The 26,779-nt window shown below is 38.7% G+C and overlaps 1 protein-coding gene across 1 annotated transcript; it reads left to right on the forward strand.

Moving 5' to 3' along the window:
* Nucleotides 1-450: 450 nt before the first annotated feature.
* Nucleotides 451-25,486, forward strand: LOC310830821 (olfactory receptor 5F1-like; the record flags this gene model as incomplete). Its single annotated transcript, XM_083710656.1, has 3 exons — nt 451-456; nt 1,326-2,183; nt 24,527-25,486. The coding sequence occupies 3 exons, from the start codon at nt 451-453 to the stop codon at nt 25,484-25,486; spliced, it is 1,824 nt and encodes a 607-aa protein (XP_083566782.1).
* Nucleotides 25,487-26,779: the final 1,293 nt, after the last annotated feature.

Consider the following 26,779-nt stretch of genomic DNA (forward strand, 5'->3'; position numbering starts at 1 on the left):
ATTCCTCCTATAATTGATCTTATATATAGGGATCAAGCAATGTATGGCAAAGGTTAAAAGCAAGAAGTGACAATATATTATTGCAGATTTTACTGTTGTGCAGTTTGAAGTGAAAAGTGACTCATTTTGGAAATGAAAACTGCCTCTTTTTGGAAATGAAGCATTGTCAACATTGAAATTTGAATTATAACTGTATTTGAAAAATGGGCTAAATGTTGACATCCGTAGAATGAATAGAACTAATCCTCATCATCTTCCAGGTGCCTCAGAGTTCCTTCTCCCAGTGGCACCATCACTTCAATTAAAGTAAGATTTAAAGGTAGCTGATAGCTTTCCTCGAAAGCCTGTCTACAATGAGATCAAACCAATTTTCATCAGACGTCCAACTTATAGAAGGCAATTGGCTCCAAGTTATAAAATACCAGCAATGATACAAAAGAGCAAATAGGGATGAAGGTAAATCTTTCATGTTACTTAAGAGTTTCTTCATAATGTAAATTGGTTAATTATTAAAGGATAATAAATGACTTGTGCTTTGCCCAACCCCATTTAAAGGGTTTGTAATATGTGGCTTGACACAGTATTTCACATAGCATTTTGCAAGCAATGATTTTTCACACAATCACTTAAATCTCTGAACTCTAACTTCTTGCACAAAAAATGTCCACTTGTTTTCAGATACTCACATATATCTATATATAAGGGCTTTGAAACAGTCCAGTTGGATATGAATCAGAATATTTTAAAAGTGGGTATTTCTGGCTGAATTATGATGACTGCATGTACGTGTTTTTAAAAGAAGGACACAGAAGTTTTGAATATAACTATTTTCTGATTAACCAACTCCTAGAGAATAATTTGAATTATGGAAAACTTTCAAAAAGTGGTGGGAAGATTTAGGTAGCATATTCTTACTAATGTTGATATTTACCGAGGATGAATATAAAGATGAAACTGGGTTATTTAGGCCTTATTTATTTATTATTTATTTCAAGGCTTGGCAGTCCATAAGAAGCTATGGCTAATATTAAGACAATTTATGTTATAAAGATCAACTAACAAGTTATTTAGGCCATAGTAGATGCTGCTCTTTAATGAAAAGACAGCCAATTTAATAATGAATGAAAGTATATTGTTAGCCATGAGACTCAAAATAAGTTTTTATTTTTTTGTGATCTCAAATGAAAGAACAATTGCTTTGCAAATATTTGCCAGCTGAAGAAAGAAATTGCCAAATCTCTTGTGTGAGTGAGAGAGCGAGAAAGTGAATGGAAGAACTTAAGTTTCTATCTGGATAACCAAGTTAACACAATTTGCCTGTCTAGGTCATCAGCATCAGAGATATTGACATGAAAAACAAGTCTACTGCTATGGAGTTTACACTGGTCAGCCTAAGCAGCTCCCTAGAACTACAGACTCTTCTCTTTTGGGTATTTACATTTATCTATGCTACTGCTTTGGCTGGAAACTTCCTGCTCATCTTCACCATATGCAGTTGCACAAAACTCCACACACCCATGTACTTCCTACTCATCAACCTGTCCTTAGTGAATGTATTTTCCATCTCAGTTACAACTCCTAAATTGCTCCAGACTCTTTGGACTCACACAAAGACCATCTCCTTTTATGGCTGCATCACACAGGTGTATCTATTCATATGGGCTTTAGGAACAGAGATTTTTCTTCTCTCATTTATGGCTTTTGACCGCTACGTTGCTATCTGCAATCCTTTGCAGTACACAGTCATTATGAGGAAGGAAGTGTGTTTTGGCATAGCAAGTGGAGTATGGGTTGCTGGAATGGGCAATTCTGCCATTCACACTGTACTTGTGCTACAACTGTCCTTCTGCAACTCCAACATCATCAACCACTTCTTCTGTGATCTTCCTCCACTTTTAGAGCTCGCAAGCTCTGACACCAGCCTGAACGAGACTATGGCTTTGGTGGCAGATGTGATATTTGGGATTGGAAGTTGTGGGTTAACCTTAATATCCTATTTGTTTATCATGAGAGCTATCTTTAGGATTCGTTCCACTGAAGGGAAAAAGAAGGCTTTCTCCACATGTTCCTCACATCTCATTGTAGTCAGTTTTTACTTCTTCTCAATCATATACACATATATCCGGCCATCCTCTGACTACTCCCCAGACAAAGACAAATTTGTTTCTCTCCTTTATACAGTGGTACCCCCTGTTGTTAATCCCCTTATATATTCACTAAGAAACAAAGATTTTAAAGAAGCACTCAAGACATTTCGTGGAAGAAGCAGGCTGCTTCCAATACTCCAAGAATGAACCCCATATCCTTTTAGAGCAGCATTCTTAAAAATATGTGAACTGAAAGAAAAGGTTGACAACAGAATATTGTTTATGTTTAGCTGACGTAAGATGTTTCAGATGACATATTTTGTACTTGAGAATCAAACATGGTGCATAAATAACATTTTAGGAAGCAATCTATTTTAGGTAACAACCTAAGTATAAGCTCCCCTGAACTCATTGGTATTACTGCTGAAAATACAAGTATAGAATGGCAGTATTCCAGTGTATAAATAGCTTCTTTAAAATAAAATAAAAGATACAGGGGGTTTCTGATAGAGAGTGTACATGTACATCAGTGCACACGATTGGGGAACATGCCTTTTGCACATACATGAGCCTTTCATGTGCCTTAGCCTTATTTAGAACTGCAGAACTCAAGCATGGAGGTCTTGGGCAGTTTTTGCAGACACAATTCCAATCCACGTATTGTGAAATGGTGTCCCATGGAATGTTTGAAATAGTCTACAGTGATACCTTGGTTTACAACCACAATCCGTTCCGGAGGTCTGTTTGTAAACCAGAACAGGTTGTAACCCAAGGCATGCTTTCGCCAATGGGTTCTTCCCCCCCCCCCAAAAAAATGGGTTGTAATCCAAAAAAATGGGTTGTAATCCCCCAAAAGGGACACACACTTCCAGGTTAGACGTGGTTGTAATCCAAAACGGTTCTAATCCAAAGTGGTTGCAAACCAAAGTGCCACTATAATTCCTAATATCCTGCCTGTCTTTGTAACTTGGAACAGTGCATTATATTATCTAAATTCAATATATACAGATGATGTTGCTGGATCTCTTCAAATTGTCCAGTTAGCAATGAATATTAGGAGCACTTTGTGAGTTTGTGAGTTGTAAGCCTTTTAAAGACACACATAGTTGTAATTTTTTAAAAAATAATAATAATGATGCAATGTACAATTGTGTATGGATTTAGGAGTAAAGACAAGAACCACTGTAATTTTCTGTAATTCAATAAAAATATTACTCTTAAAAATGGACGTATCAGCAGCCAGTTGACAGTTAATTTTGAATTATATTTAGCCATTGAACCCAGCATGAATATACGTAACTTAAACATATTGCTCCTTCCTGACAGTGACCTTGTTAAATGTGACAATTGAACTGAACTGAAATGATCTGAAATGATATTTGAACTGAATTGAAGTAGAACAAAAACCAAAGGAGCAATGGTTTATCTCAAACTGCTGAAATAGAGAGTATGGACTAGGGATGAAGGGGGAATTCTATTCAGTTTGCATGTAAAGCTGAATCTACCTAATCCGAACTTTCCTAAACAACATGCAACCCAAAACACAACCATAATATGGAGAAATATGCATATACTAGATAAAGAGTGCATTGAATGTGCATATTTCTGAACATAGCTTACAAAATGTATTATATTGGAGAAAATTCTTTGCAAAAGAGAGAGAGCGTGTGTAATAGGAAAGACATGCTTTCAAACATGTATAGTAGGAGTAATCCACAGTAAAAGGTTAACAATTTTACATAAGGACTTTTTTAAAGACAAATGTGTAGAGCTGATTTTAGGATTGGAAAAAATGGGAAACCCAAAACTACAGATTAATCCTTTCATATTAGACATGGGTGTGTGGCAAGGGCAGGAGCTGTGGGGACAGAAAAGAACTAACAACAACAACAAGGTTTAACTTGCTCTTTCAACTATTGGTTTAACACAGAAATGAGTGTCATGCCCTCTAGGTTTTGTTAGGATGCAGGTGGCTTTGTGGTATAAACCACTGAGCCTCTTTTTTGTGTGTGTGTGCATAATTTTTATTGGTTTACAAAATCAAAATATAAACAAACATAACAATTCTCTACATATTCTATAAGAAGATGACTTCCTTCAGTCTTACCACGAATCGTCCATACTACTAATAAACATTATTTCTGCGTTTCTTTGTTTGTAATGCCATAAGTCATTTCCATTTGTACATTTCCTTTTGGACATTACCCTTTACCTCTTACAGAGCATCTTTGAAACCCACCAGAGTTATCTGATCATCAATTAGATTTTCCAGATATTTTGTGAAACTTTCCCAGTCTTTGACAAACCTCTGATCCTTTATGTATCTGATTTTTCCTGTCAACCTGTCCATCTCCGCATATTCTAATAATTTCGATCTCCAATCCTCCAATGACGGTATACCCTCTAATTTCCAATTTTTGGCTATTAAGACCCTTGCTGCTGTTGTTGCATATTGGAATAGCTTATGATCTTTCTTCTTGATCTCCCTTCCCACCAGACCCAGCAGGAACGCCTCCGGTCTTTTAACAAAGGTATATTTTAACATTTTCTTCATTTCATTATATATACTCTCCCAAAACCCTTTAACCTTTTGGCATTCCCACCACATATGGTAGAAAGTTCCCTCCTTTTCCCTGCACTTCCAACATTTATTGCTAGATCCGTACATTCTTGCTAGTTTTGCAGGGGTCAGATACCAGCGGTAGAACATTTTCATTAGGTTCTCTTTTAATAACACACAGGCCGTGAATTTAAGGTGTTGGTTCCAGAGTTTTTCCCACTCTTCGAAATAGATATTGCGACCCAGATCTCTAGCCCAATGTATCATTACTGCCTTAACTTCCTCGTCAACTAGGTTCCAATCTAATAATTGTTTATACATTTTGGACAGAGTTTTTGTATTATTTTCCAAAATCTCGTTTTGGAATCTAGAACTCTTGTCAGCATAACCTTTATCTTTAACATCTTTCCTAAACATTCCGTTTATCTGATGGTAATGCAGCCAGTCATACACTTGGGACTTGACCTGGTCGTACGGCCTCATTTTCCACTTTCCTTCCTCCTTCATTAATAGTTGTTCGTAAGTTACCCATTTGGCTCTCCTATCGCTCTTTTTAACCGCCATAGCTTCTAGTGGTGACAGCCATTGTGGCGTTTTAGGTTCCAAAACATCTCTGTACCTTTCCCACACTTCCATTAGAGGGCCCCTGAAGATGTGATTTCCAAATTCTTTGTGCACTTTCTTCCTCTCATGCCACAAGTATGCGTGCCACCCGAATCGATTATCGTGGCCTTCTAAGTCTAGCACTTCCGCCTCTTCTAGTTTTATCCATGTTTTGACCCAGCACAGGCATGATGCCTCAAAATATAATTTCAAGTCTGGCAGGGCGAAGCCTCCTCTTTCTTTAATATCCGTTAATAGTTTAAATTTTATTCTCGGCTTCCTTCCCTGCCAGATAAATTTGGAAATCTCCCTGTGCCAGGTTTTGAATATTTTTGTGCCTTTGATCACCGGGATGTTTTGAAAATAAAATAGTATTCTTGGAAGTACCGACGTTTTAATTGTGGCTATTCTACCCCAGAATGACAGTTTAAGTCTGCCCCACGTTTCTATATCTTTTTTGACTCTTTTCCACGTTGTTTCATAGTTGTTTTTAAATAAATCTATGTTCTTAGACGTTACCCATATGCCCAAATATTTCACTTTTTTGGTTACTTCTATTTCTGTTTCTCTTTGTAGTTCCTCGATTTTATCTGCCGACATATTTTTAGTTATTATTTTTGTTTTCCTTTTATTTAATTTAAAGCCCGTTACTTCCCCATATTGATCAAATTCTGCCAATACCTCTTTTATTGAGTCGAGTGGATCTTCCATTGTTACAACCAGGTCGTCTGCGAAAGCCTTAGTCTTATATTCGTGTTGACCGACCCTGATTCCTTTGATTTCTTTATTATCTAAACCACTGAGCCTCTTGGGCTTACCGATCAGAAGGTCGGTGGTTCGAATCCCTGCAACGGAGTAAGCTCCTGTTGCTCTGTCCCAGCTCCTGCCAATGTAGCACTTCAAAAGCACGCCAGTGCAAGTAGATAAATAGGTACTGTTGTGACAGGAAGGTAAACGGTGTTTCCGTGCACTCTGGTTTCTGTCACTGTGTTCCATTGTGCCAGAAGTGGTTTTGTCCTGCTGGCCACATGCCCCAGAAAGCTGTCTGTGGACAAACACTGGCTCCCTCGGCATGAAAGGGAGATGAGCGCCACAACCCCATAGTCGCCTTTGACTGGATTTAACCCTCCAGGGGTCCTTTACCTTTTACCTTTACCTTTTAACACAGAAATCAGTGTCATGCCCTCCAGGTTTTGTTGGAGTTCAATTCCCAGTTATGATAGCCAATGGTAACAGAATATGGGAGGGAGCTATACTCCAAAAACAACTGAAGGGCAAAACATGGGCTGTTCCAGTTTTAACAACAAATTGTCAGGAATGAGTCAGCTCCGAGCGAATGTTTGCAGCCAACAGCAGAAAGCAGCCAGGAACAGAGAGACGTAGATGTTAGTCAGGCAGGGGAGAGCCGGGGAGTTGCTGACTTCAGCTCTTCCTGACCATGACAGGCTGGCTGATAAGGCAGTACAGTGGTACCTCGGGTTAAGAACTTAATTCGTTCTGGAGGTCTGTTCTTAACCTGAGGTATCACTTTAGCTTATGGGACCTCCTGCTGCTGCCGCACGATTTGTGTTCTCATCCTGAAGCAAAGTTCTTTTTTTAAAAAAATATAATTTTTATTAACAGGCCAATCACATCACATTATCCAAATCACATTAGTTCCAAATTATACAGCCAAATTTTAAATTTTGTTGGGGGTACCCATACATCAAGCTCCGCACAAGTCCAAAACTCCGAACGAGTCCAAACATCACTTATATTATTGCTTTAATTAGACAGTTCTATCCAGTTCAATCCAGATAGTCCTTTATTACTTTCTTTCTCTTCTTGTTGTTATCGTATATTCCTTTCTTTGCGATCTCTGATAATTTTCACAAGCAGATTGAAAACAGGCATCCTCTGTGTGGGTTTTGTACTCTTCAAAGATCATATTGCTCAGGGACAGCCTCTGTTCAACGCTTCCATAAAAATAAAAAAATATTCGGTCTGTCCTTTACTTTTCTCAGGCTTGCCAAATAAATCAAATGAATCAGGAGGCTCTGTCAGGTCAAGCTTGCGTTCCAACATTCCTTCTCTTTCGAACGATCCTGATTCTCCTCCCCCTGTCCTTTTTTCTCCGCCAAGCCTGTCTTGGCGAGATGCCATTTTTTAACTGCGTCATAAAAAATTTCCTCTTTCTCACCGTTCACCAATCCTCTCTCCTGTTATAATCCATCCCACACAGTTCTTGAATTCCTGCTTGTGAATAATAAAAACGCAACAATCTTATTTCTATCTGGGGTGAAGGGTTATTAATATCACATCGTGCAAAGGGGAAAAAAAGTTTTTTCCTCCACCACCACCCCCCTTCATTCCAAACATACAGTCTCCTAGTGGTGATTCATCAGAAGATTTACTTATCCATCCGTCACTCCCGGTCACAGAGATCCATTAATCAGCAGTCTTATCTCTCAAACATTACTTGATGTATGTGCTTCAGCTTAATTCCAATCATATGTTTCCAATTATAATTCCGAGCTGAAGCAACCAGCACGCAGTAATTGGAATTGGCGTCAGGAAGATCTGACTTCACCGAGGGCTCGTGCCAAGTGTTCGGCACCCCCATCTCTTGGATCAGGGGGTGCATTGTGAACACCGCTGGCAAGGCAGCGCCCCCCGGTCTCCTGGGGGGGTAGGAAGACTGCATACTTCCCATAGCAGCCCCTTAATTACCTCGTATGGGTCAGAGAGATGTTATTGTCGGCCATCTTCCAATGCGCCACCTGGTGGCCCTCCCCCTGAAGCAAAGTTCTTAACCCGAGGTACTATTTCTGGGTTAGCGGAGTCTGTAACCTGAAGCATCTGTAACCTGAAGTGTCTATAACCTGAGGTACCACTGTAGCTGAGAGCAGGCTAGAACACAGGCCAAAGCTCACAGGAAGCACAAAACAGCGCAATCAAACTCAGACAGCATCTCTGAAAAGGAAGAAGTTGGAGCTGATCCAATAAGTCCACACAGTCAGCGAATGGGAGGGCTGCTAGACAGGAAGCAAAACAAGAAACATAAGGTGCGAAAGTTCAATATATTCTGTAGACACTGGAAGGAGTCTTCAGAAGAGTCATCTTGAGTAATGATTCTGGAGGCTTTGTTAGAGCCATCTGGAGCTATCTGTTTGTTTTGCAATAAAGTCTCCTTTTTAAATTACCTACACTAACTGTGTTATCAAGCTGGGAACCTGGACTCCTGACACAAATGAATTTTGTTTTCCTTCAACAGAAGAGATGCAGTGTTTCAGGTGTTTACAATACTAGCTAGATGACTGCAATTACTCTTCCCTGCTTCTGGTTCTTATATTCCTTTATCTTGAAAATAAGAATGTTTAGGGGTACACAAAATAGTATGCACAAAATATAATGCTGCAACTGCAAAACAGCATACAAATTCATTCACCAAAATACTTTCCTTGACATGCACATATTTTAAATATAGTTGTTTATTTCATTCATATATTACATGTGTATATATAATATGTCACCTTTACCTTATAATATGTCCAGGCAAAGACTTTTGGGTAGTGTTCATAGAAAAACCCAATTATATTAGGGTTGCATCATCTCACAAAAACAATAACTTTATTTGAAGAAATAGTAGTGGCATGATTCACCCAAGGTTAAGGACACTCATATTAATTTAAATTCAGTGGGAATGTGAATTTTGCCTTAGGTTTCTAAAAGTTGAATGATAGGAAGTGAATTTGACAAGTGTGCTAAACATGGAAATGATGCAAATGTACATGTGCATTTACTTTGGCTACAGAATTAATCATCATCATCTCCCAAATGATGCCTCAAATGTCTTTCTCCCAGTGGCACCATCTCGTCACTTAAAGAAATATTTAGTGCTGGTTACTAGCTTTCTCTGGATACTGTGCCTACAATGATATCAAACTGGTTATTATCAGACATCAGGTTGATAGGAGGATATTGGCTTTATATTATAAGAAGGGGAAATAAATGAACAAATGAATAATAGGAACAAACGCAAAAACATATGAAGGTAAATATTTGAGTTCATCTAATTGTTTCCTCTGAACCTAAATCGGCTGCATAAAATCAGGAGCATGAAAAACCCCATGGTACATGCGCCTGCTCCAAAAGGTTTCAGCTAGAGTCAAAGAATACATATACAAAGTAGTGCTCCAATGATATTATTCATTGGTGAAGTTTGGAAAGATAAACTGAAAGCTATTTATTAAGTTCTGGATGGTATGTTGCAGACTGGGCATATATTATTCACATGTGGGGGTCTTGCCCAATAATGGCAGCAGTTTGGACTCCCATTTTCCAAAAATTCTCAGCAATTGTCCTACAGATTATCCCTCCAGAACTAACATTGGCACTGCTGTTGATTTATCTAATGGAAATAAAGCCATTGATTTACAAAGAGCTCATTCTTGTTCTAATGCCAGCTGCTATGTTAGAAATCTCCCATAATTGGTCCTCTCATTATCTTCTAACATTAGAACGCTGGTGGAATAAAGTGTGACTCTTTGGTGAGAGGGAGCATTAACCACATCATCAGTGACTGTGCAGGAAAATATCTGGAGCTTATTAGTTCAAAGGAAACATGGTGGCCACTTTTGGTGACCAGTAATAGGCCAATTTGACCTTCAGACGTGCAATTCTGATTTTGAAGACATTCAGTTCAAGCATAGGATCACCTATGATGCTAGGTTTACCTGATAACATGTTTTCAGGCATTCTGTGCTCCTCTCTAATAATTACATCATATTACCAAGCAGTTGCACCCCTACTGTAGTTTTCCTGTTTCTATTCTCTATTGTTAGTGTTTTATCTTTTTTAATGTAATTCTTCAGCTAATTTTGGGTGGGGAAGAAATAAATACACAGTAAATACATATAAATAAGAAACTGTTGTGCTTTGATAAACCCCTTTCAAACCACTTTTTAAAATGAGGCTTTATATAGTATTATATTTTGATATGTATTTCATGTGGAGTGTCATGGAATGTGCCACCAAGATTGTCTGCTGGCTAATGTAACACTGAGGCTGAAAGAAATCTCATTTAAGAGCAGAAATATGATTGTGAGTATGTCAGTCTCTGCTCAGGTGCTGGTGGTTAAAAACTGTATTTGAAAGGAGAGATGGGGTAGCACCTATCTTTAAAAGAGTGGCAAAGTAAATTACAGCACAGTAAATTATTAATACATAAAATAAGATATAAGCTTATTCTAAGAATGAATATGCCCCACCCCCAAAAAATGATTGGAACAGCAGGGCAAGTTTAACAAGAACAGAAATAATAAATGTTGATATTTGAATGATAGAAACGAGGTATTAGAAGTTGTATAATTGGATTTAATTAAACCACAATTGGATTATATCAATTCAAATTAAATGATGAAGAATAATAAATACATGATTTTTTTGTCAATAAGGAATAAAATATCAAACAATAATAAAACACAAATCATCAAATAGTCATTTAAATTTGATGATTTGTGTTTGATTATTGTTTGATTAAAGTATGAAGGATAAAGTATCTCTCTTATTGAATGTATTTTTGTGTTATTTATTTCACTAGTAAAACTTTCTTTTTAATATAATTTTTAAAAAATGCAACACCTCACAAAACTGGTTTAACCAGATATGGTGAAATGAGTGTATCCTTTATGAACAAAGATCCAAGATATCACCCTAAATAGCACAATCTGATGGAAGTTTTCTTGGATGAAAGCCTCACCATTTTCATTGGGTCTTGCTCCCTACAGAGCTGATGGGCACAAGCAATTGTGCATGATGAATTAGCACTTGTCAGACTTTACATCTGTATCTGCAATCACAGGATCCTCCACCTGACTACATCCCCCTGAGTGGACTGATACATCTGTTCAAATCCTGCAGCATTGCAGCAATACATTTCCACTCAGATATAGTTAATTAACCAGCTTAAGTATGAACAAAATGGCCACAGAGACCTTTTGAAATGGAGGGAATAATCAGCATGTCTCAACAAATTTTGACACTTAACAAAAACTGATATAAACGAGGGTAAGCATTGTGTCATTTACTGAAACTACTTGGTGGTTCTCATCCTCACTAGGTAATACAAATGTCAGAGATTATTGCTAGCAGCGTTCTTTTTTAAAAATTTCTGCATTTTCCTAAGCAGTGGCCATCTTTTGTGTGTGTGTTTTGGGGTTGTGGTGGGTAGTATTGCTTTAGTAATTTTCAATGTCAATGAGACTATTTTCTGAGTATAGTGCAAGGGATAACTTCAGAGTCCACATTTTCTATGATGTCAGACTGGCTTGCCACAATCTTAAAAATGACTAGTGAAGTCAAATAAGGGCCAATTTTCTCCTTTTGGCACAAAAGGAGAGAAAGAAGGATGGTGTATGTATAAATTTGGATCATTTATTCTACTTAATATAATTTATCTGTTTAGGACACCAGTGCCACAATTATTGAAATGAAGAACCAGTCGGTTACCATGGAATTTATACTGGTTGGTCTGATCAGCTCCCCAGAACTCCAGACTTTTCTCTTTGGGTTATTCACATTCATCTATGCTATCGCTTTAGGCAGTAATTTCCTCCTAATCTTTACCATATGCTCTTGCCGAAAACTCCACTCTCCCATGTATTTCCTGCTTGTTAACCTATCCTTAGTGAACATGTTTTCCATCTCTGTTACAATTCCTAAATTGCTTCAGACTCTTTGGACCCATGCAAACAGCATCTCCTTTTATGGTTGCATCACACAGGTGTATCTATTCATATGGGCTTTGGGTACAGAGCTTTTCCTTCTGTCATTTATGGCTTTTGACCGCTATGCTGCTATCTGCCATCCTCTGCAGTACACAGTCATTATGAGGAAGGAAGTATGTGTAGGAATAGCAAGTGGAGTGTGGGTTGCTGGAATGGTCAACTCTGCTGTTCACGCTGGACTCATGCTGAAGCTCTCCTTTTGCAGCTCTAACATCATCAACCATTTCTTCTGTGATGTTCCTCCACTTTTAAAGCTCTCCTGCTCTGACACTAGTCTGAATGAGACTATGGCTGTTGCAGCAGACGTGATTTTTGGGATCTGTAGCTGTGGGTTGACTCTAACATCATACTCATTTATCATAAGAAGTATCCTCAGAATTCGTTCCACTGAAGGGAAGAAAAAGGCTTTTTCTACATGCTCCTCACATCTCATTGTAGTCAGTTTTTACTTCTCCTCAGTCATCTACACATATATCAGGCCCACCTCTGACTACTCTCTAGACCAAGACAAATTTGTTTCTCTGCTTTATACAGTGGTAACCCCAGTTGTTAATCCAATCATATACTCACTGAGAAACAAAGATTTCAAAGATGCTTTCAAGACAATTACTGCAAGAGGAAGGCTGCTTCAAATTCCTCAAGGTTGATTTATACATATATAAATTACACACACACACATATATAAATATATAAATACTATTAAAAAACAGTAAACTGTTTTATTACTTCATGAACAGTCAAATATGCTTCAGTTCTTCAGAACTCGATTGCGGAACATATGATTCAAGCTTTCATGATTTTCTCTCTAATAGATAATAGATTTCATTAAAAATACTTAAAAGTTAACACTAAAATCTTCCTTTTCACCACTAGAATGGTTTTTGAAGAGGAAACAATGTGATTTCATAGATAAAGGAGTACTTCATAAGTACTATAACAGGCAATGATATTATTGTAGTAATTGTTTTTTCCTAAATGTTATAGCTAAAAGCCTATAGCTATATTTACCATGTTCCTTCTCAAGTAGGGGGCCTTTGAATGCTCTCAGACACTATTCTCCAATCTGGTGAAAGATAAGTTTGGATGGCAAGAAAGAATGATAAACAAAATATAGCAGATTGGTGTCTGAGAGCATTCAAAGGCCCCCTTCCTTTTTTGCAGGCAGATTATTGAGAAGCCTGAGCAGGTGGAAGATTAAAACTAAACATGTTTTCTCACATCCTTCCCACCACATTATCCAAGCCCACATGTCCTTCCTTATTCACACGTTATGGAGAAACAGAACAAAGTGTCCTGACAGTATGATAATATTTTGATGCTTTAGGAGGCCTCGTATCAATGGTAAATAGTACTGGAGATAAAAATTGTGCCCTGCTGGGGCAGACAATATGAACTTCAAAGCGTTGCAGACGTGCCCTTCTCACCATGTTCAGCGAAAGTGGGGGGTGTTCTGGCATGTGGCATTGCCACTTGTCTTCTCTACTTCATGATGAGGTAATAGTAATGGGATGGGATGCAGCAACAGGCCAGGCAGGAGGTGGCTCCTGGTTGATTGCCCAATCGGGAGAGGAAGGAAGCCAAGCTATTTGATCAGTTTCCTCCCCAAATTGTCCCTTCTTCTTTTAGATGTACTGTACACATTTTGCTGGTTGCTTGTTTAAGTGTTGAGTGTTGAGTAGTAGTTCTGGGGGGAGGCCCTGATAGGTTTTGGGACTCCCCCCCCCCTTATCTACTGTTATGCATGGAGTTTATGGGATTGGTTTAATAGGCCTTTCCATGCAGGAAATGTAAGATCTTTTGGGGAAATAAGGGCACTCTGTGGGAATCTTATATTGTTTTGTCCTTTAGAACTCCAGAGGGCCATTTAAGCTTGGAGGGGAATGGCCAACACCCGTGTTTCGCCCAATAACTGCCGCTCACTACAGAATGCCTAGGCAGGGACACAAGGTCAGGAGCACTGCATGAATTGGCACTTTCCAGAGTCATCACCATGAGCAGGAGGATCCCTGTTTTGCAAAAAAGCATTAAAATTTGGACTAAAAAACAGGCGTGTTCTGGAAAGAAGGGGGTAAAAAGACCTGCTAAATAAATCAGTCACTGGATGCCAAAGTTTTGAATTTAAAAGGACTTTCATCATGGTGTTTCAAGTGAGGTGAGTGGCTATTTCTTTCTCTACATTTGCTACTTATGATTCCTTGAACCTCACAAAAAGAAAGAATTAATTATCAAAATGGTGTGCAGGAGGAACTGTAAAAAGTAATTAGAAGCTGGGCTGTGCAGTTCTTGGTGGAGAGCCCTAATTAGAACTGGCAAATATGATCAGAGATGAAGAAGGTTCGGGCTGAAAATAATGGTGGTGGTTCTGGCGCAGGAAAAACACACACAAAATGGCCTCCTCTGAGGGGCGGGGGCTGAGAACATTTGATGGAATAATTGGAGAATATTTCACCTAAAAAATTCTATTTACTTGCACTGTATCTTTTCAATATACAGTGGTACCTCAGGCTAAATACTTAATTCGTTCCGGAGGTCTGTACTTAACCTGAAACTGTTCTTAACCTGAAGCACCACTTTAGCTAATGAGGCCTCCTGCTGCTGCCGTGCTGCCGGAGCACGATTTCTGTTCTCATCCTGAAGCAAAGTACTTAACCCGAGGTAATATTTCTGGATTAGTGGAGTCTGTAACCTGAAGCGTATGTAACCTGAAGTGTATGTAACCTGAAGTGTATGTAACCTGAGGTACCACTGTATGGTGTAATGTGAAAGTAGAGTCAGTCTTGGATTTGGCAGGCTTCCCTAGGGCCCATGGGAGCAAGCTATCTTAGAGAAGAGATCTTAGAGAATCTAAATTAAAGAGTCACCAAACAAATAGTGAAATATACCCCACGGCATTGCTTTTCTACGGAGATATTCATTTGGAATGCTAACTTGGAACATTAATTTGGAACACTATGGAATACTAACTCATTAAAAGACTGAAAGACTGCTTCATCATAAATCTTATCAAAAGAAGGAGAGTTGGCACGTGCTGAGAGAGCTTTAACATAGCCCAGAGCCTGGACAATAAAATGGTGAAATGAAAGATGGGACTATTAAGAGGACTACGCTGGGGGAAAAAAAACAATTGAAGGATAACAACATAGAATGAACTGCCTTCTGCATGTTAATTCAGAATGTATAATTGGCTTTGTTTGTATTATGATGTGGCAAGATTTGATCTGAATTGCTATCAATTGGAATTTTATTCATTTGAAAATCAATAAAAAATATTTACAAAAAAGAGATGAGATGCATATGCTTTGTGTGCTTATGAACAATAATACATCAGCTGCATATGTTGTTTATGGGCTTTCTTTAATTCTTCAACTAACATTTAAATAAAACAATACAACAGAGTGTACTCAGGAAGAAGTGGAGGTGTATCGTAATTCCTTCGGGCTCACAGCAACCAAGACAGAAGTTAGGGACTATTTCCCCCTTATGCCTGAGGATCAGGGCCTTTGGAGGATCTGCAGAGGATCTGCAGAGCTTTTAGTTCAGTGGACTCTACCTGCCAGCACCTTGTCCCTCAAATATTCTCTTTCTGAGCTTTCTGCCTACCACTGCCAGTGGAGACATTTCCAGCAAGAACATTTTGCCCATCTTGGTTCCTCACTGATGTAGTTCAGTGCAGGCAGGCACCAGTGCAACATCATAACTTGAGTTTACTGGAAGTAAAGGTAGTGCAGAAATTAAACAAACAAACATTTCTATACCGCTTTATATTTTTAATAAAAATCTCAAAGCAGTTTTACAGCATATTAAATCAATAAAACAATAGGCGGGTGATGTTCCTCCGGCCTCATGAGGAGCCTCTTCAGTAGTCTACTCTTACCATCATCAGTTTAAGATTGTGCTCCAAATCTTCTTTAGAATCTGTTTTATATTATGTATACAATATAATGCAACAATTGCAAAACAGGATACAAAGATATTAATCAAAATACTTTGCTCTTACAATCTCACTGCAGATATTTCTGTCTGTCAGTGCAAAGACATTTGAGTACTGTTTCTATAAAAGCCCAATATAATTACTATTGCATCATCTCACAGAAAACAATAACTTTATTGTTTTTTGTTTACTTACTGTGTTTTGTTTATGAGTTATTTCTGATGCACTCCTATCATGTTAGCTGTTTGTTAGTTTGGTGGTAGAATTAGTACAAATAGAAGTGGCATGAACCACCCAAGTTATTACTTTGGCTTCTAAGGGAGTGTGGATTACCCCTTAGGTATCTAAATGTTGCATCAGAAATATGATTAGCAATGTTAATCTTGCATGTGATGTCATGCTCCCAGTGGCACTATTACTTCACATAAAGAAATATTTAATGGGGCTGCTTGCTTTGACTGGAAAGGATTTCTACAAGGGCATCGAACTAGTTATCATCAGACATCAGGCTGATAGCAGACAATTGGCTCTAAGTTATAGGAAGGGGAATTAAGTGAACAAATGAAAACCAGGAACAAAACAAAACTGTAAATAGATATGAAGGTAAATATTTCATTTCATCTTCCTGCCTCCTTACAGCTAATATTGTTGACAACAAACAACTGTACTCTCTGATTATAAACTGATTGATTCTTAAATTATTATTAAAGGGAGCATGGAAATCCAAAGGCATAACTTCCACTTTGCATGGTTTTGGCATGAGTCAAAGAATATTTGGCATGGGTACAAAGTCATATTCTGGTAGTATTGCTCATAGGTCAAGTTGGGAAAGATAAACCGAGAGCGATCTATGGAGTGTTGGATGCAATGTTGCAGGCTGGGCACATGTGGTGGTAATGTCCAGTGGTGGCGATATTCACCCATATATTCCCCCAAAATCACAACAATTTTAATGTAGATTATTCCTCCAGAGCTTACACTGGCACCACTGTCAATTTTCCCAGTGATTTACAAACAGATCATTTCCCACTTAAAAGTTGCTGCTAAGTTAGGAATGATTTGCCATTGGTGCGCCCATGCTCCTTTTATATCAGATGCTTGGTGTAATGAAGTATGGCACTTTGTTGTGAGGGAGCAGCAAACACATCATCTGTGACTGTACAGGGGAATATCTAGAGTTGTTTGGTAGCCCCTTTTGCTGAGTAGGAATACCCCTTCTGACCTCTCGATTTGCAACTCAGATTTTGGAGACATTTAGTTCAAGCATAGGATCCCCCATGATGCTAAGTTTACCTGAAAACATGTTTTTAGGCATTTTGTACTCTTTGACACAGGTCAAATTGGAGCAATCATAACAATATGCTGTAAAGAAGAGTGAAGCCTGGACAGAAACTCCACTTCCGAGACCCCTTCAAGGGTGTAACCTTGAACTAAAAATCCAACCCAAGGCCTTATCTGCCTGAAGCTTTCATGATTGCAATGAGGCAGGTGAAAAACCTGCAGACTGGCCCATTTGCAAGTCCAAAATCCCTCCTCAAGAGAGCTGCTGCTGCCTCCACAGCTTTCCATAATTTTTAAAATGACCGAATTCAAACAACGGTCAATCTTCTCCATTTAGCACAAAAGGAAGGGAGGGAGGGAGGGAGGGAATATGGATCAATCTTGATCCTTAATTTGAATTAATACAATTCATTTGTTCAGGAAATACAATTAATAAAATTCATTTGTTTAGGAAAGTAACATCAGAGAAATGGACATGAAGAACCAGTCGGTTACTATGGAATTTATACTGGCTGGTCTGATCAGCTCCCCAGAACTCCAGACTTTTCTCTTTGGGTTATTCACATTCATCTATGCTATCGCTTTAGGCAGTAATTTCCTCCTAATATTTACGATATGCTCTTGCCGAAAACTCCACTCTCCCATGTATTTCCTGCTTGTTAACCTGTCCTTAGTGAATGTGTTTTCCATCTCTGTTACAATTCCTAAATTGCTTCAGACTCTTTGGACCCGTGTGAATAGCATCTCCTTTTATGGTTGCATCACACAGGTGTATCTATTCATATGGGCTTTGTGTACAGAGCTTTTCCTTCTGTCATTTATGGCTTTTGACCGCTATGCTGCTATCTGCCATCCTCTGCAGTACACAGTCATTATGAGGAAGGAAGTATGTGTAGGAATAGCAAGTGGAGTGTGGGTTGCTGGAATGGTCAACTCTGCTGTTCACGCTGGACTCATGCTGAAGCTCTCCTTTTGCAGCTCTAACATCATCAACCATTTCTTCTGTGATGTTCCTCCACTTTTAAAGCTCTCCTGCTCTGACACTAGTCTGAATGAGACTATGGCTGTTGCAGCAGACGTGATTTTTGGGATCTGTAGCTGTGGGTTGACTCTAACATCATACTCATTTATCATAAGAAGTATCCTCAGAATTCGTTCCACTGAAGGGAAGAAAAAGGCTTTTTCTACATGCTCCTCACATCTCATTGTAGTCAGTTTTTACTTCTCCTCAGTCATCTACACATATATCAGGCCCACCTCTGACTACTCTCTAGACCAAGACAAATTTGTTTCTCTGCTTTATACAGTCGTAACCCCAGTTGTTAATCCAATCATATACTCACTGAGAAACAAAGATTTCAAAGATGCTTTCAAGACAATTACTGCAAGAGGAAGGCTGTTTCAAATTTCTCAAGGTTGATTTATACATATATAAATTACACACACACACACAAATATATAAATACTATTAAAAAACTGGAAACAATAAACTGTTTTATTACTTCATTACTGCAAGAGGAAGGCTGCTTCAAATTCCTCAAGGTTGATTGATCTACATACATTTATTATAAAGACTACTGGAAAACTGGAAACAGTATACTGTTTGATTTCTGCGTAGTCAAATATGCTCCAGTTCTTCAGAACTCGATTGCAGAACTTATCATTCAGGCTTTCATGATTTTCTCTCTAACAGATAATAGATTTCATTAAAAATACATAAAGGTTAACACTAAAATCATCCTTTCACCACTAGGATGGTTTTTGAAGAGGAAACGATATGATTTCATAGATGGAGGAGTCCTTCATAAGTGTTTTAACAGGCAATGATATTATTGTAGGAACTGGTTTCTCCTCAATGTCATAGATAAAAGCCTGCATCTATATTTACTGTTTTCTTTCTCAAGTACGTGGCCTTTGAATGCTCTCAGGCACCAACCTGCTATCTTTTGTTCATCATTCTTTCTTGTCATCCAAACTTATTTCTCACCATATTGGAGAATAATCTTCCTTTTTCGCAAACAGAAGATTATTGAGAAGCCTGAGCGAGTCAAAGATTAAAGCTAAACATGTTTTCCTGCATCCTTCCCTCCACTGTTTCCAAGCCCACATGCCCTTCCTTATTCACATGTTATGGAGAAACAGAGTTGAGTGTCACCAACATACGGACAGTATGATAGTATTTTGAAACACACTACTAAACTGCTGCTTTAGGAGGCCTCGTATCAATGTTAAATAGCACTGGAGATAAAAATTGTGCCCTGCTGGGGCAGACAAGATGAACACCCAAGCCTTGGAGAACATGTCCCCCCTCTCACCAAGTTCAGCAAAAGTGGGACTGTTCTGGCATGTGGCATTGCCACTTGTCTTCTCTGCTGCTTGATGAGGTGGGATGCAGCAACAGGCCGGGCAAGAGGTGGCTCCTGGTGGATTGCCTGATCAGGAGAGGAAGGAAGCCAGACTATTTGATCAGTTTCCTCCCCAAATTGTCCCCTCTTCTTTTAGTATTACAAGCTTTGCTAGTTGCTTGTTTCAGTGTTGAGTAGTAGTTCTGTGGGAAGGCCCTGATTACTTTTGGGACTCCTCTCCCCCACCTCTTTTCTACTGCTATGCATGGAGTTAATGGGATTGGTTTAATTGGCCTTTCCAGGCTGGAAATATAAGATCTTGTGGGGAAATATGGTCTTTCTGTGGGAATCTTACATTGTTTTGTCCTTCAGGACCCTGGAGGGCCTTTTAAGCTTTGCATGCACAGGTGTTATTTCTCTCACTTTCCAGTACACTTTCACCTCACTTTATCATAAAAAGTCCTCTGAGTGACATGAGTTTTCTGCTCCCAAACAACTATAATTGTGCAACCTGAATTTGCCAGTATGTGACTGAATCCCACCTCAGAACAGTGGCATTCTAGAAGCGCCTCAAGAAACAGAACTAAGAGGAGCTATGCTGAAGTAGCAGGTCTGAATCTTGATGACTGAGGTTAGAGGCACAGGTCAGGCTGAGCAGCCATCTGAATGGTAATCCCAAGTGCAGTCCTTTATCTCTCCCATGTAAACAAGTGCTTGCTTTGCATGCACCCCAGGGTAAAAGCTGAGCCCATAAGTCCATGAACACTTAACAGGTTCAGGTTGGAGAAAGGATTCATTCCAGTCTTTTGTGATGAGGCCAATGATGGTAATTGCACTCTAGACCCAGGGAGGGGAGGGAGTTATCCCTTGTGTTTTAGGGAAATTTATTTCAATTGTTGTTGTTTTTTTGCATATCCTCTTTACTGTTTTATTTTGAATAAATATGACCAATTTTCACCATAGTCTGGCTAATGAGTCTTTTTCCAGGGTGTGATGGCAAAGAAAAAAAATACCAAAAGCTTTAAAAAGCATATTTCAGTATATGCATATATTCCATACATTTAGATTTGTGTGCTTTATATGCTTATTAACAATAATACATTAGCTATATATGATGTTTCTCGGGGGTTTTTTAATTCTTCAACTAACATATAAATAAAACAATAGAACAGAGCATACTTGGGGATAAGCGGAGGTGTATCGCAATTCCTTCAAGCTCACAGCAACCAAGATAGAAGTTAGGGACTATTTCCCTCTTATACACATGCCTGAGGATCAGGGCCTTTGGAGGATCTGCAGAGCTTTTAGTTCAGTGGACCCCACCTGCCAGCACCATAGCTGTAAACTTTTCCCTTTTCTTGCAAGGAATCCTATTTGGAATAAGGGAACTTCCATACATGACTACTGGGAAAACCATAGGTTTACAGAATATTAAATCAATAAAACAATAGGCGGGCAATGTTCCTCCAGCCTCATGAGGAGCCTCTTACTAGGGCTGGTGAGTATGGGCCTCGCCCCCCAGGCCAGGTGCAAAGGGTCTTGCAGGGAGCTGCCTTCACACTCACAGCCGGGCAATGTTTCTCCAGCCTCATGAGGAGTCTCTTCTATAGGGCTGCTGAGTCTGTGCCCTGCTGGGGCAGACAAGATGAGCATCCAAGCCTTGGAGAACATGCCCCCCTCTCACCAAGATCAGCAAAAGTGGGACTGTTCTGGCATGTGGCATTGCCACTTGTTTTCCCTGCTCCTTGATGAGGTAATAGTGATGGGCTTGGATGCAGCAACAGGCCAGGCAGGAGGTGGCTCCTGGTTGATTGCCCAATCAGGAGAGGAAGGAATAGTTTCTTCTGCCATTCACCTTTTACTTCTGCAGCATCTGTCCTACTGCAATTCTAACACCATCAAACATTTTTTTCTGTGAACTTCATCCAATTTTAAAGCTCTTTTGCTCTGACATTAGCCTGAATGAAATTGTGGCTGTTTTTGTTTTTGTTTTTTTCAAAGTGAAATTACAACAAAAATTACAAACATAAAATCGAAAAAAGGGGAAAAAATGAAACAAAAAGAACAAAAAAAAACCTAAAAAGAAACCCATACCATCTTAACAAACTTTACGTACATATACACATACACATTGACTTCCTTCCTGTTTTGAGACCTCAAAATTTTTAATATTTCTGAATTGTTGTGTCTAATGTAAATTACATCTATCTTTATACCTTTTGCACCATTTTTTTCAATTTCTTTAACCCCACAAAGCTTCATTCACTACATACCAATATACAGTGGTACCTCGGGTTACAGACGTTTCAGATTACAGACGCTTCAGGTTACAGACTCCATTAACCCAAAAATAGTACCTAGGGTTAAGTACTTTGCTTCAGGATGAGAACAGAAATCATGCTCCAGTGGTGCAGCAGCAGCAGGAGGCCCCATTAGCTAAAGTGGTACCTCAGGTTAAGAACAGTTTCAGGTTAAGAACGGACCTCCAGAATGAATTAAGTTCTTAACCCAAGGTACCACTGTACTTACTCCAGAACAATGTTTTTTCATGTATTCTTTGACACAGTCCCATTCTTTTGCTAATTTTTGGTCTGATTGTCCCCTTCAGAATCCTGTAAATGCTGCCAAATTTATATATTCACAAAGTTTAATTTGCCATTCTTTTGTTGATGGGATTCCCCCCCCTTTCCAGTTTTAATTTAATGGAATTCTTTTTATTTTACCTAAAGTAATTTCCCTTTTTAACCAAATTACTAAAAACCAACTTTTAGTGCACTCATATCTGCTGTGCTTTCTCAATGTGTAGCTTTCACATTTGAATGGAACACCTCCCTATGGCTATGATATAATGTTATTCTTTCTTTTAAGACACAAGCAATTTACACAGCATCTTTTTTTCTTTCTTTCTTTCTTTCTTTCTTTCTTTCTTTCTTTCTTTCTTTCTTTCTTTACTGATCTTCATCTGAGATCTCAGGATGGTTCGCAGCCTAAAGATATAGAATAAAAAACAAAAACAAAACAATAATCCCCATTCTCACAAATAAAGGACACTGAATGTTGATCAGCAAGACACCTGGTTGAAGAGGAATATTTTCACCTGTTGCCTAAAGATGTATAGTGAGGGTGCGGGGAGAGAATTCTACAGGGTAAGACCCACAGCAGAAAAGGCCCATTTTCATCTTTCCACCCTCTGGACCTCTCATGGGGGACACACATGAAGGACGGCCTCAGATGATGACTGCAGGGTCCAGGTCAGTTCATATCAGGAAAGGTGGTCCTTGAGGTATTGCTGTCCTGATCTGTTTATGGCTATATAGGTCAAAACCAGCACTTTGAATTGGGCCTGGAAACTAATTGGCAGCCAGTGCAGTCAGGTCAGTATTGGTGTAATATACTCAAACTGTATTGCTCCAGTGACCAACCTGGCCACCAAATTCTGTACCAGCTGAAGTTTCTGAACCATCTTCAGAGTTCCTAACCTAGAGGTTACAAGAGCATAGATGAAGTTAGGCTACCCCTGTCCAGATAGGGACACAGCTGTAGTTATGGTTCTCGTGAAATCTCAAATGTCTTTTGTTTTTCCCAATGGCATCCACACCCTATTTAAGGAAGTATGTGGAGCCCAATTATACATGGTTATGCTTTTGTCAGATGAACATCAAGGTAATACAATATTGGCTTGCCTAGAAATACATCCAAAGGATATCAGTAAATCTTTCCAGCCAGCAAATATAGTGAACATGAACACTGATGCATTTCAGGAGAAGACTGTGAAACATTTCTTCAGAAAAAACTGGAACTGAGGTGAGGGTTTGGTCTTTCCTTCTTTGTTTTAGATAGGTTTTGGTTAATTTGGTTGGATTATTTTGATAGCAAATTCTATAGTTATAATGTAATAAATATAACCTGTTCCCCATCTTTCTTATCTCAAGTCTTCTTGGGTAGTTGGCAAAACAGGCAATGTAATCATTAACCAAAAATCAGACCAGAAAAGGGTAAAGTTGTAACTAAGGATGGGGGCACCTGTTAGTTGCGGTTTCTTGTCCCTCTAGTCTTAAGTTGAGTTCTCCACATTTCTACATCAGTTTGCTTAGAACAACAAAACAACTCCTAATGAAAATTTATCGTGTATGTGAGAATTTCTCAAAGCATACATTATTCTACACAATTTCCCAAATATATGTATTTTGTAAACAATTTCCCTTCAAGTAGGGATATTTTTTGTATATTTTCACAAATATATGCATTTGTATGTACACTATATCTCAATGTACGGATTTTTGTACACGTCACTTGGATGCAGAATTTCATGTAGATTTTGAAGAATGGCTGTGTTTGGTTTGTTGTTTCAGGTTTGTTGCAAATTAGATAGGCCAACCTTTAAATATGAACTGAATTGAATTTCTTTCAAAGCCTAGTTGCATTCCCCCCCCCCCACAACAACATATATACAATAACTGCTCACACAAGTAGCCAGAAATCACATTAGGACCAGGTGTTTAAATGTTGTTGTTTTTTTAAAAAAAAGAGAGTTGCAAATGACACTGGGCCTATTTAAGTTGTCTTGTGTGAGCTTCAGTTGCTCTTCAGATCCCGGTTTAAATATACAATTCTGCATATAGTAAAACTGCACTATTGTACATACTTAACTTAGATTAAGTCCTATTGAATTTAGTGGGTTTGTTTCTGAGCAGATGTGCATAGGATAGCACTGTCAGTTCCACTGTGTAGACATCTTGCCTGTGAACAGTATTTGCTGCCTAGCATTATTTTAAAACTTAGCAAGTAGCCTGTTACTCTTTTTTTTTATTGCCCTTGACTTAAATGCGAACCATAATTTTCTCCATATGCTATTATTAATAAATCCAACGTGTAGAATGTTTTCATTTCTGAATTAGGGATCTCTCCTATCAACTGGTATGGTCTCTACATAGAGTGATTTATTTGTCTAGGTCTGCAGAGTCACAGTGTTGGAAATGAAGAACCATTCTACCATTACAGAGTTCATCCTGGAGGGTCTTTCCAGCTCCCCTGAACACCAGATATTTATATTTTGGGCATTCACCTTCATCTACACAGCCGCATTGGTAGGCAATGTCCTCATCATCCTTGCCATCTGCACGTGTAGCAAACTCCACACGCCAATGTATTTTCTTCTCATCAATTTGTCTGTAATAAATGTTTGTTCTATTTCTGTTACAGTTCCCAAAATGCTGCAAACTATTTTTGCACCAAGAAAGACAATTGCACTTCCCGGTTGCATTGCACAGGTTTTTCTCTTCACCTTGGCTCTAGGGACTGAGCTCCTGCTCCTTGCATTCATGGCTTTTGACCGCTATGCTGCTATCTGCCATCCTTTCCAGTACTCAAGCATCATGAGGACTGAGTTTTGCATTGGGGCAATGGCTGGACTGTGGCTAATAGGCTTGGTAAATTCTGCAGTACACACAGGACTGGTAGCACAGCTTTCCTTCTGTAACTCCAACATCATCAACCATTTCTTCTGTGAGCTACCACCTATGTTCAAGATCTCTTGCTCAGACACAAGTCTGAATGAAATGATGGTTTTTGCAGCTTCTGTGCTAATTGCAATAGGTAGTTGTGCCTTAACATTAACATCGTATGGATTTATCCTAAGAACCATAGTCAAAATCCGCTCAACAGAAGGGAAGAAGAAAGCCTTCTCTACATGTTCTTCCCATCTCTTAGTTGTAAGCTTTTACTATTCCACAATTATCTACACTTTCCTTCGGCCTGCCTCAGCCTACTCCTTAGAAGAAGACAAGGTTATTGCTATCCTTTACTCAGTAGTAACTCCAGTCCTCAATCCACTCATATACTCTCTGAGAAACACTGATGTTAAAGAAGCTCTTGCAAAGCTAGTAGGCAGAAGGCTCTTCCAGAGAGAGTAGTTTTCGTCTAATAAATGTCTCGGTGGTTCAAGTGATTGCACAATGTAGGATGTGACTGAATCATTGCATAGGTTAACATTACCTTCCTATTAACAAGATAAATCTACAGGCTCAAAACACAGGCCTGGTTCACACTTAATGCTAAGCCATGGTTTCAACCGGGCCTGGTGGCTTAAGCATCATTGATTAAGCATGAAGAAACCACACTCTGAAGCCTGTTGTTGGTTTATAAACCTTGATTAATAATAACCATAGCATAGCATCATGTGTATTAATTAATTAATTAAATAAATTACTATACTGTCCATCATCTGAGGATCATGGGGCAGTATTTTTTGTATAAAAATGCAAAAAATGCATACCATTGTAACAAAGAAAAACAATACCCATGGCCCAGCTTTAAAGGCCATTGATTGTTTAATTAGCCAAAGGCCTGGGAGAAGAGGAGAGCAGGGAGCTACCACAGAAAATGCCCATTCTCATGTTGCCACCCTTTGATCTTCTCGTGGAGGAGGCACACAATCTGCAAGTTGCCTATTAGAACTGAATGACAGAAATATAATTTGTCAGACTTTTGCAGTCATTTGCTACATGAGCTTTGATGATTTATTTGACCCAGTTGATTATTTGAAGGGTTATTTGTTTTTACGGAAGACAACAAATACAAAAAATGTAGAGCTGAAGAGAGAAAAGAATGTTATTCAAAACTAGATACCATTAAAATATGCACTGTGTGTCAAAGCTTGGCTTTATTGTATTGTATGAACTGTGAAATCAAATAAGAGATGGGAAAGTGGAGAGGCATTATAATTCTATGTAGGCTGCCTGCATAGAATTGTGCAATCAAACATTGACAAACCCAGACCTATTTTGTTTCAACATGATTGGTTTATTATCTGTACCCAGTCCTAGCCCTTTGCCTGAAGACAACAAAAGCTACAATATGGTGCATCAGTGAAATAGTTGTGCAGATGTACAAATGAGCATGGTGGCATCAGAGGCATAAGAAGGTCAGGTGGTACCCGGTGCGGAAAATTTCTTGTTAACCCCCATTGAATTTATTATTATTATTATTATTATTATTATTATTATTATTATTATTAGTCTACAAAAAATGGTTTTACGTTATTTCATATTTTCTTACAAAGGAATGTGGATTCTGGGCCTCTGATAACAAGTAGGCGACTATGGACAGATACTTAAATCTACAGGATGGATTGTGTTTTGGCTTGTGTTATTTTATTTATGTTTATAGTTTGTTTGTTTATTTAATAAACTTTATTTTTAAATACC

The sequence above is a fragment of the Podarcis gaigeae genome (genome assembly GCF_964106915.1).
Source record: "Podarcis gaigeae genome assembly, chromosome: 13".
Classification (NCBI taxonomy): Eukaryota; Metazoa; Chordata; class Lepidosauria; order Squamata; family Lacertidae; genus Podarcis; species Podarcis gaigeae.